Genomic DNA, 10,568 nt, shown 5'->3' with positions numbered 1-10,568 from the left:
TCTTCTTCTCTCTTCATCACCATATATTTCTTTCTTTCTCGAACACCATCTTCTCTCACCCTCTATTCCATTCCCCTTACTTCCATTATTCTCCTATCTCTCCCTCTGTCCTGATGTTTTCATCTGTCTAGAGAATGATATAGGTAAGTTTAGGAAGGGGAAAGTGTTAAAGAAAGAGCAATAAATAGGGAGAGTCAAAAATGAGGGAGAAAGATGAGGAGAAATGGGAAAGAAAAAAAGGAGTGTGTAGAGAGGGATAGGGGGAGAGGAGAAGATATGATGGGCAAGATTTAGATGGAGAGGGGAGAAATAGGTAAAATGAAGATCAGAGACTAAAAGAGAGGGTGTGAGTGTACGGGACAGGAGATGGGGGGGAAGAAATGGTGAGAAAAAGAGGTAGAGATAAGAGAGAAGGAGAAAAGGGAAGGAGAAGAAAAGGTAGAGAAGAGATAGGGGAGAGAAAAGAGGACTAGGAGAGGAGAAGGGGACAAAGACAGAGAGGAGATTGAGAGAAGGAAATTTGGGATAAAAAGTGAGACAGAAGGGAGAGAAGGAAGAGAGGAGAGTGTAAGAAGGAGAGGCAGACAGAAGAGAGAAATGGGAGAGCTAGGGGGAGGGAGGGAGGAAAAGTAGAGAGATGAAAGTAGGTAGTGAAGGAGTGAGAAAGTGAGAGAAAGGAGAGAGCTTGGTGAGAGAGGGAGACAGAGAAGAGGGTGAAAGAAGGAAAAGAGAAGAGAGAGAATAGAGAAGAGAGGGAATAGAAAGGAGAAGAGAAGGGGATAGAAAGAGGAGGATCAGAGATAGAGTAGTTGGAGAAAGGTGATAAGAAAAGGAGGGAGTGGAGATGGTGAGAGATGGGGGACAGAAGAGGGGGGGAAAGAGCAAGAGAGAAGAAGAGAAATATAGAGTAGAGAGGGGTAAAAATTAAGGGGAGACAGGGAAAGAAGAGGAAGAGAGGGGGATCAGAGAAGAAAGATCTAGGAGGAGAGGAAGAGAGAGAAGAGAAAAGTAATGAGAGGGAGAGAGGGGGCACAGAGAGTTAGGGAGAGAGGGGGATGGTAAGGTCACAAAGGATTGGAATTTTGTGATGCAAGACAGGGCTCAGAGCTTGGAGCAAGTTCAACAGTGTGGTCAAGAGCACACAGCTAGGAGAGACACCTTTGTCCTTCCTGACTTCATTGGACTAGATATCAGATGTTCTTGCCAAGTTACTAGACACGAATTAACTTGAAGATAGCATTGCTGGTTAGTATGTACCCTAGCCTTCTTTATTGCATATTCTACTTAATGTGATTAAATATAGGTATAAATATTTAACAATGACTATTATATATACAGTTCCATGGAAATAAAGCATACCTATAGAACTTAGGCATCCTCACCCAGGGGCAGTACCACTTTCCAAAAATGGTATTTCTAAGTACATTAAAATCACCCCAAATTCCACTTATGTCGGCAACCTCATGTTTGAGGCTATACCATGTTCTGAGCATCTCACTTGTTTCTTCTGGTCTCCACACATGACGTCCACTATACTGGAATCTTGTGATCTTTTTTAACTTCCTTATGCTTCTTATCCACTTGACTAGACACACAGCTCCTAGAATGTTATTTCTTAGGGATTGTGTGAGAAAGACTGGGTAGGGAACTAAAAAGTCTTTTTTTTTTTAATCTGTGCATATGATTTGAGTATAATGTTTTCTGATGGGAGAAGCAGAAATAATGTTAATTAAAGGGCATTCTGGGTCACACAGAGTGTTTGAGGCTGCCCTAAAGAACCTAGTGAGGTATTAATTCAAATAAAACAAACAAATAAAAACTCCAGGAAATGCTTTCTTAGAATACATATGAATTTCAAGACCAGTTTAAGTACCTTACCAAGAACCTGACTCAAAACCTGTCTCAAAACAAATTATTTTTAAGAGAGATGGGAGTTCCATGGCAGACATATTGTGTACTATGTACAATATTTTAGCTTCAACCTACAATATCAGTCCATAATTCAGCAGCAGCATCTAACCAAAGAGAAAGATTGTTATTTATATGTTCTCTACAAGTGTTGCTCTGGCAACGGGAAGTCATTTTAAGAATCAGCATTCAAAATCCCTTATCCTATGGATGAACTGATAATAGTCCTACTAGAACCAGCAAGCATCCTGGTATTCTCCACTGGCAGAATTTTATTTCTTCTCTTGTCTTATCCTTCATTCATTTGAATCCACAGTTGTCATCTGGATTTTCATATTACTATGTGTTGTTTGAACTTTCAATTTAAGCTACGTCTCAGACATATGGTTCATTGTCTCTCTAGCAAAAATATTTCAAACACACACACACACACATACTAGACTTTTAACCTAAATAAAAGAAAAACCACTAGCCATCTCAGAATTCAAATGTATATTGTTTTGTATTTTACAACATATTTCATGACAAGTGAAAGACAATAAATAAAAATTAGAGTGCAATTTGTACTTAATCTCTCTTCACTGAAGATTTGTTTCCTGGTAAATATTCCCCCAGTTTTTAATTGCCAAATTTCATCTAGTTAGGTGCGTAACGATAGTTAATGGGTTGCCTCTAAGGTAATGTATACCAAATAGTAAAGTGCATGTACTAGAATCTGATAATCTTTGATTATTGTGAAATTCTCAAACCATACTCATAACAGCATATCTTAATGAGAAAAGGCTACATTTTTTAAACACAAGTCTATCATTTTGGAACTACTAATCTAAAGTGCACTGCTAAAGGCTGAAAGAGGGCACCTTTATATATCCTTTCATTTCTTTTTCAGTTTCCACATATTTGATGCCAGCATGGTCCTGCTAAACAAGTCTGCCAATCACCAAATAAGAGGTTTCACTTTAGCTACTATAGCATGGATAATGTGCAATACCTCTATGGCCCTTCCAGAATGGAGAATTTGCTACTTGAACAACCGCATGCTTTCCTACCCAAGTCTGGCTTTTGTGAATATGTGGGGGGCCTACATCTGCCACCACAACTACAACTCAAGCCACCTGAGAGATTGCCATTACTACACCTGCCATAGCAACCTTGAACCTTTGGATATCCGGGTATCTCAACTTCTGCTCCTGGTTGCAAACGTTATTGGTCTGCTTGGGACAGTTTGTTCTGTCTTTGCTCTACAGCAGTTATATACAGAGGGCCTGCATAAGAATAATGACTACAATCCATTTGTTCTTTCAGCTGTCCTCAATGCTATTGCTAGCACCTTTATTTTTCTTGCTGTTTTGTGTGATTACCTCTCTGTGCCCAGCAAGGAAGAGGTATCTTTCCTGCCATCTTTCCAAATGCCAATTTTTTCCAATGCTCAAAGAGCAGGCAGAGCCATGGGATTGGCATACATGTCTGCCATATTGTTTTTATTAAGTGCTATAATTTTTATTTCTTACTGTCCTTCAATGGAAATCAAAATGTTTCCCCATGTCTGAAAATAAATTTGCAGCATACATAACCTTGAAAATCAAAACTTCTTGGCAATGGTTTTGGGGACCTAGACAGAGATGTAATGCGAGATATTTTTAAAATATTAACTTAGATTTTTTAAGAACATAAAACCCTGCCCTGTGTATCCTATGACAGAAAATGGCAAAATGACATCAAGCATTCTTTCCTATTTGGTTTATTACTATTTTGGTTGAATTTTTTGCTTTAGTTTTTTTTTACAGTCTGGCGGTTCCTCAGAAAATTGGACATAGTACTACCGGAGGATCCAGCAATACCTCTCCTGGGCATATATCCAGAAGATTTCCCAACCGGTAAGGAGGACACATGTTTCACTATATTCATAGCAGCCTTATTTATGATAGCCAGAAGCTGGAAAGAACCCAGATGCCCCTCAACAGAGGAATGGATACAAAAAAATGTGGTACATTTACACAATGGAGTACTACTCAGCTATTAAAAGAAATGAATTTATGAAATTCCTAGGCAAATGGTTGGACAAGGAGAGCATCATCCTGAGTGAGGTAACACAATCACAGAAGAACTCAAATGATATGTACTCGCTGATAAGTGGATATTATCCCAGAAACTTAGTATACCCGAGATATAAGATACAATTTACTAACATATATAATCTTACACACACAATTTATTAAAATGACTTACAGGCTACAGTCCAGCTAATCCAATAGTGGCTGGGTACAAACAGAAAGTTCAAGTATCTGGTAGTTGCTCAGTCCAGAAGGCTGAATATTTCAGTAGCTGTTTGGTATATGCTGGAATATGGAAGTAGTATGCTCTAGCGCCAGTGAAGGAATCGGCTTGTTAGCAACATTGGGCCAAGCAGACAAAGAGCAATATCTTCCTTCTTCTATGTTCTAATATAGTATTCCAGCAGAAGGATTGTCTTATATTAGATCTAGATTAAAGCTCTTTCTTCATTCTTCAAAATCTAGATTCCTCAAAATCACATCTTTTCCAAGGTTAAAAAAATCTCCACAAAAGATCATAGTATCTTAAAATTTTGGATTTGAATTAGATATTCACAATTCAAATTAAGCAAAATTCCCTCCCATACATGCCCTCTGGTTTTGTGCTTTATTTTCAGTTGTAAACAAGTTGACAATGAAGAATAGCCATCAAATTGTATATGTGTAAATGAGTATTGGAATTCATTAACTTCACATATTGTTCCCTGAAATCAATACTAAAAACAAAAACAGACCTATTTTTCATGCCATGATAATGACTTTTCTTTATTTTATGAACTTTTAAATACATTAATGGTAAAACACTGGTATAAATAATCTCCCCAATATAATATAATGCTCAACTTTTATAAAATACATTGATATTGAAACACTAGTGTAAGTAATCTCCCCAATAAAATATAATGTTCAACTATATTGGAGATTTTGCTGTACTGTGTTGATCTCATCTACCTTCAGCATTTTTAATCTATCTCCCCCTAAATATTTTAAATCCCAGCCATTCCATTCTTTCATCTTCAGATTGCAAAGGGAGATTTCCTTGTCTGGCTACAATATTTCTTTTAAAGTTTAAGAATTATCCACTATGTTCATATCAACCTTATTTATAATAGCTATAAGCTGGAAAGAACCCAGATGTCCCTCAAGAGATGTAATGGTTACAGAAAATGTGAAACATTTACACAATGGAGTACTACTCAGCTATTAAAAACAGTGAATTTATGAAATTCTTAGGCAAATGGATGGATTTGGAGGATATCATCCTGAGTGAGGTAACCCAATCACAAAAGCACACACATGATATGTACTTACTGATAAGTGGATATTAGCCCAGAAACTTAGAATACACAAGATACAATTGCAAAACACATGAGTCTCAAGAAGAAGGAAGAGCAAAGTGTGGATACATCCTTTCTTCTTAAAATGGGGAACAAAATACCAATGGAAGGAGTTACAAAGGCAAAGTTCAGAACAGATCCTGAAGGAACAACCATCCAGAGACTGCCCTACTTGGGGATACACCCCATAAACAACCACCAAACACAGTCACTAGGCAGATGCCAACAAGAGCCTGCTGAGAGGAGCCTGATATAGCTGTCTCTAGTGAGGCTCTGCCAGTGCCTGGCAAATACAGAAGTGGATGCTCACAGTTATCCATTGGATGGAGCACAAGGTTCCCAATGAATGAGCCAGAGAAATACTCAGGGAGCTGGAGGGGTCTGAAGCCCTATAGGAGGAACATCAATATGAACTAACCAGTACCCCCAAGCTCCTTGGAACTATACCAACAATCAAAGAAAACACATGGTGGAACTTGTGGCTCTAGCTATATATGTAACAGAAGATAGCCTAGTCAGTCATCAATGAAAGGAGAGGCCCTTGGTCCTGTGAAGGTTCCATGCCCCAGTATAGGGGAATGCCAGGACTAGGAATCAGAGTGGGTGGGTTGGGGAGTAGGGGGATTGGGGAGGGAAGAGGGGATTTTTGGAGGGGAAACTAAGAAAGGGGCTGACATTTGAAATGTAAATAAAGAAAATATCTAATAAGAAAGAATTATTCATTTAAAATTAAATTCCCAGAACTGTTATTACCCCAGAAAATATTATATTATATTATTATATTATTTAATTTTATTTGCATCTAATTTGCACAATCTGCCTCTTAGATATATAATTCACACTTGTACACATGTGTGTGTTTGTACACACACATACACACACACACACACACACAAACACACAAACACAAACACACACCACACACATTTGTGTAGTGTCCCCATCTGCCTCTTACCCATTACATTTTAACAATTTTGGTTTGCTGTACAAATTCAATCATTTTCTTCTCAGTTAACAAACTCTGTTTGAGTTCTTTAGAAAATGTACTTTCTGAGTGATGCCGTGTTCTTTATACTGAATGTTAATATATAGGTGTCATATAGTACCTACCTCTTACTGATACAAGGTTTGATACAATTATTGGTAGATCCTTGAGGAGAAGACTTAATTTCACTTAAGCTGAATGGTTTCCCCAACTAAAAGTTTCATCTCCATGTGGTCCCTGTTTGTATCAATGGAATATTAGCATTCCATGAGGTCATTGGTTGATGTGTTTCTTTTCTTTTCTTTTCTTTTCTTTTCTTTTCTTTTCTTTTCTTTTCTTTTCTTTTCTTTTCTTTTCTTTTTTGGTTTTGTGTTTCTAATTAGCAGAAAGGATTTTAGAGAGTTTGAAATACTATGTCTATTTGCTCACTCTGAATTCCCATGTATATCAAGAAGTTGGAGTAACTGCTTCATTCTCCCCCTCTAATTATTTTCAATAATTTATAAAAGAAGTTGAAGGTATTATTTAGATTTTGTTTTTACTTTTTGGTTTTTGAATATTGAAGTAGTTTGTGTTGTTTCATGAGTTAATTTTTATCCATTTTTATGTATGTAAATAATCAAGGTCTTGAGGAGTATTTACAGAGAGCAGTGATTATTCCACTGTGTTTCATTTCAAGCACTAAATAAATGAACAAACAAATTCTAAGGTGTTTTCCAGTGGCTAAAGGAAGTTGATCTTCTTGGTGAGGATCTGGGGTTTGATTTCTAGCAAACACATGGCAGCTTACATCTGTCTGTAACTACAATCCCAGGGAAACTGACACCATCTTTGAACCTGAATAGGCACCAGGCATGTTCATAGTACACATATATAGATATAGACAAAATATTTGTACATATCATATAAAATAAGATTTTAAAAAAATGGTTCAGGCCTCAGAATCTGCTTTTCTTATAACCATGATGTTGCTCACCTCTTCTAGCTTCATACTGGAATAAATGTGTTTTCCTACCCTTTAGTTGAATTCCTGTTTGTACCTGGAGATCTTCTTTAACTCAAAAGAATACCCCTTATCCAGTCCTATGGTACAGAGCTCCAAAAGCATATTCACCAATCAAAGTTAATATGCTTATTGATGTCACACTTCAACTTTGTCATGTTCATGTTCTTCTGTGGCCTGTATTATGAGGCTTCTGTTCTTAGGACAGCTCAGATCTATGGTTGCTGCCAAAGAAGGTGCAGTTTACATTTTGAAAAGGGTAATAGTTTTCTCCTATTCAACCATACTGCCACTATCATACCAAAGGAGCTACTAGTTGTCCCCTTCCCTTCACTCTCCACCACCTTTCTTCCATCTCCTCTTCTCATACTCCTTTCTCTTATCTTCACCAAGTCTTTTCCTTTGGCCTCGTTTGATTGGAGACAGGACATTTACACCACTCACAATGGCTTTCATTTTGTGAATTTTGGATAAGTCATATATGATGGAAATTTTTATTACAATCACAAAGAAAGATATTGGATGAAAACAAGTATGTGCTTCAAAACAGTCATGATTAGGATTTTATACAATGAATATGTGTCTTATTCACTATTCTTATCCTGTGAAGAGATACCATGACCAAGACAACTCTTATAAAAGAAAGCATTCACATGAAACCTACTTACAGGTTCAGCAGTTAATCCCATAATCAACACTGTGGGGATAATGATGGCATGCTGTCAGACATGGAGCTAGAGAAGTACTGCATCCAGATCTATGTGCATTAATAGAGAAAGCCCTTGGACATATCATATTAAACTTCCAAGCCTACCCTTAGAGATACACTTTCTCCAACAAGGCTACCCCTACTCCAACAAGGTAACACCTCCTTTCCTTCCCAAGTAGTGCCACTTGATGACTAAGCATTCAAATCTATGGGACTATGAAGGCCTGTAGAGGAAATATCTTATGTATGTTGTGGGTGCATCATCTTGTATTCTTTTTTTGTGTGTTCTTTTGTTTCATATGGATGATGTTCCCAAGTTCTTCTGCTTGCTGGGGCTGGAACTGGCTCTCCTTTTTGAAATACACTTTCATAACCTTATGTTTGTTTCTTTTGTTTGTTTTGATGGTTTCTTTTACTGCTTAAGATTTTAGTTAATTTCTTTTCACAAGTTGGAAGTTCAGTTGGATGCAGTTTTGCCTAAAGTCACTACTCCCTTTATTTCATTTAATATTAGATTTTTCTTTAAATTTTTTTCTTAGTGCTCCTTTTCTCCACAAACTATACACTTTTTTTTAACTTTTCTTTGTTTAGTATGCTTTTTTGCATTATATAATTGCATATGGGTGGGCATTAATTATTAGACAATATAGCCAATTCTAGGCTCTTTTTAAATCTCTGCCACTGCCATTAGTACAAAATTCTTGAATTTAACCTGAAGCAATTTTTTTTTTTGGACAAGGGGAAAAGGAAGCCATATTCTTTGACCAGGTATCACAAGAGACTGTAGGCAATGTACTAATATTCTCCACTTGTCTTAGTCAGGGTTTCTATACCTGCACAAACATCATGACCAAGAAGCAAGTTTGGGAGGAAAGGGTTTATTCGGCTTACACTTCCATGCTGCTGTTCATCACCAAAGGAAGTCAGGACTGGAACTCAAGCAGGTCAGGGAGCAGGAGCTGATACAGAGGCCATGGAGGGGTGTTCTTTACTGGCTTGCCTCCTCTGGCTTGCTCAGCCTGCTCTCTTATAGAACCAAGACAACCAGCCCAGAGATGGTCCCACCCACAAGGGGCCTTTCCCCCTTGATCACTAATTGAGAAAATGCCTTACAGTTGGATCTCGTGGAGGCATTTCCTCAACTGAAGCTCCATTCTCTGTGATAACTCCAGCTGTGTCAAGTTGACACAAAACTAGCCATTACACCACTGAAACCTCGTTATCTGGGCCATCATAATCCATAATGCTCTCAGCATCACTGTCTTCCATGTTCCAATGGTACATGTCTAGTATGTACCGTTAAGTTCTGATTAAACCATTCAAGTGTGTTCTATATCCAAAGTCCTTAAGTCCATATTTTGTCAACCACCAGCATTGTCAGGTTTGACACTGCAATTCTTCTCTCCCCATTACTAACTTCTGTTTTACCTGTGGTTCTACTGCTATGAGGAGACAACATAACCAAGGAAACCCTTATAAAAGAAATGACTTTATTGAAATATGCTTGCAATTTCAGAGGCTTCATCCATATAATCATGGTTGGGAGAATGTTGGCATGCATACATGGTGCTAGAGAAGGAGCTGGGCTATGGATCTACAGGCAAGAGAACAGAAAGCCTCTGGAGCTGTCATTTGAAACCTCAAAGCCCATCCCCAATGATATAATTCTCCCAATAAGGCCACACCTACTCTAACACCTCGTAATCCTCCTCAAATAATGCTAATCTGATGACTAAGCATTTAAATCTAATGCCCTATGGGGGCCATTCTCATTCAAACCATCTCACTATATATGGTATTGTAGTCACTCTCATGTCTCTAAAGTAGCTTACAAAACTCTTCATCCTTTGGGCATAGAAATGATATTTCACTGGTTGAGAACACTTATTTTTACAGAGGAACAGAGTTTGATTGCTACTACTTACATGTTACCTTATAACCATTATATAGCAGCAGTTTCAGAGGACCTCATTCTCTCTTCTTACCTGCACAGGCATGAGCCATGAATGTGCTTATACATACATGCAGGCAAAACATTAATCATATAAGGGCTGACTAAGTAACAAAGTTAAAATATAAGGAACTTTTTTTTCAGTAAAGAATGCTTAAAGGTATACCTAAAAACAACATCATTAGATCTAGGACAGAGGTTTGCTAATAACACCAAGTAATATGTTATTTTAACCCTAAGTAATCATAGGATAATTACAGTCCTTTCTCTGAAACTATATCATAAGTGAGCACAACTTAAGTACTGGTATTCATACAGTACCTTATGGGAAGCACCCATTGTCTATGTGATCCAATTGTTCCTTATCAATGTCTTTGAAGCCTCACATCTCTTTCCTTTCTTATCAATAAAAGAGTAGATCTCAGGAGAAGAATGTTGTTTTCTCTGTTTTTTTTTTTTTTTTTTTTTTTTTCTGGTAGCAGAGCTGCCAGGAAATATATTCCTTTTGTAAACTCTTTTGAGGTTTTCAGTGGGGATGAAGGAGAGGAGGTATATTGCAGTGTAAGGACAGAAAGATGTGCTATAATGAGTTCAGAGTGAAAATCCTGCTCCTCTGGTTAA

General features: G+C 37.6%; 1 protein-coding gene across 1 annotated transcript; it reads left to right on the top strand.

Annotated features, from left to right (window-relative positions):
• Window positions 1–1,153: 1,153 nt before the first annotated feature.
• Window positions 1,154–3,458, top strand: LOC110288226 (claudin-34-like). Its single transcript, XM_021154629.1, has 2 exons — window positions 1,154–1,245; window positions 2,798–3,458. The coding sequence occupies exon 2, from the start codon at window positions 2,820–2,822 to the stop codon at window positions 3,456–3,458; it is 639 nt and encodes a 212-aa protein (XP_021010288.1). The 5' UTR covers window positions 1,154–1,245; window positions 2,798–2,819.
• The last annotated feature ends 7,110 nt before the right edge of the window (window positions 3,459–10,568 follow it).

Source organism: Mus caroli, unplaced genomic scaffold, assembly GCF_978045245.1.
Source record: "Mus caroli unplaced genomic scaffold, Mus_caroli_1 scaffold_5, whole genome shotgun sequence".
Taxonomy (NCBI): domain Eukaryota; kingdom Metazoa; phylum Chordata; class Mammalia; order Rodentia; family Muridae; genus Mus; species Mus caroli.
The sequence above is the reverse complement of the archived record's forward strand: the minus strand, read 5'-3'. Positions and strand labels throughout refer to the sequence as shown.

Excerpts from the sequence above, each read along its gene's own strand:
- LOC110288226 (XM_021154629.1), top strand. The coding sequence starts at position 2,820 with ATGGTCCTGCTAAACAAGTCTGCCAATCACCAAATAAGAGGTTTCACT.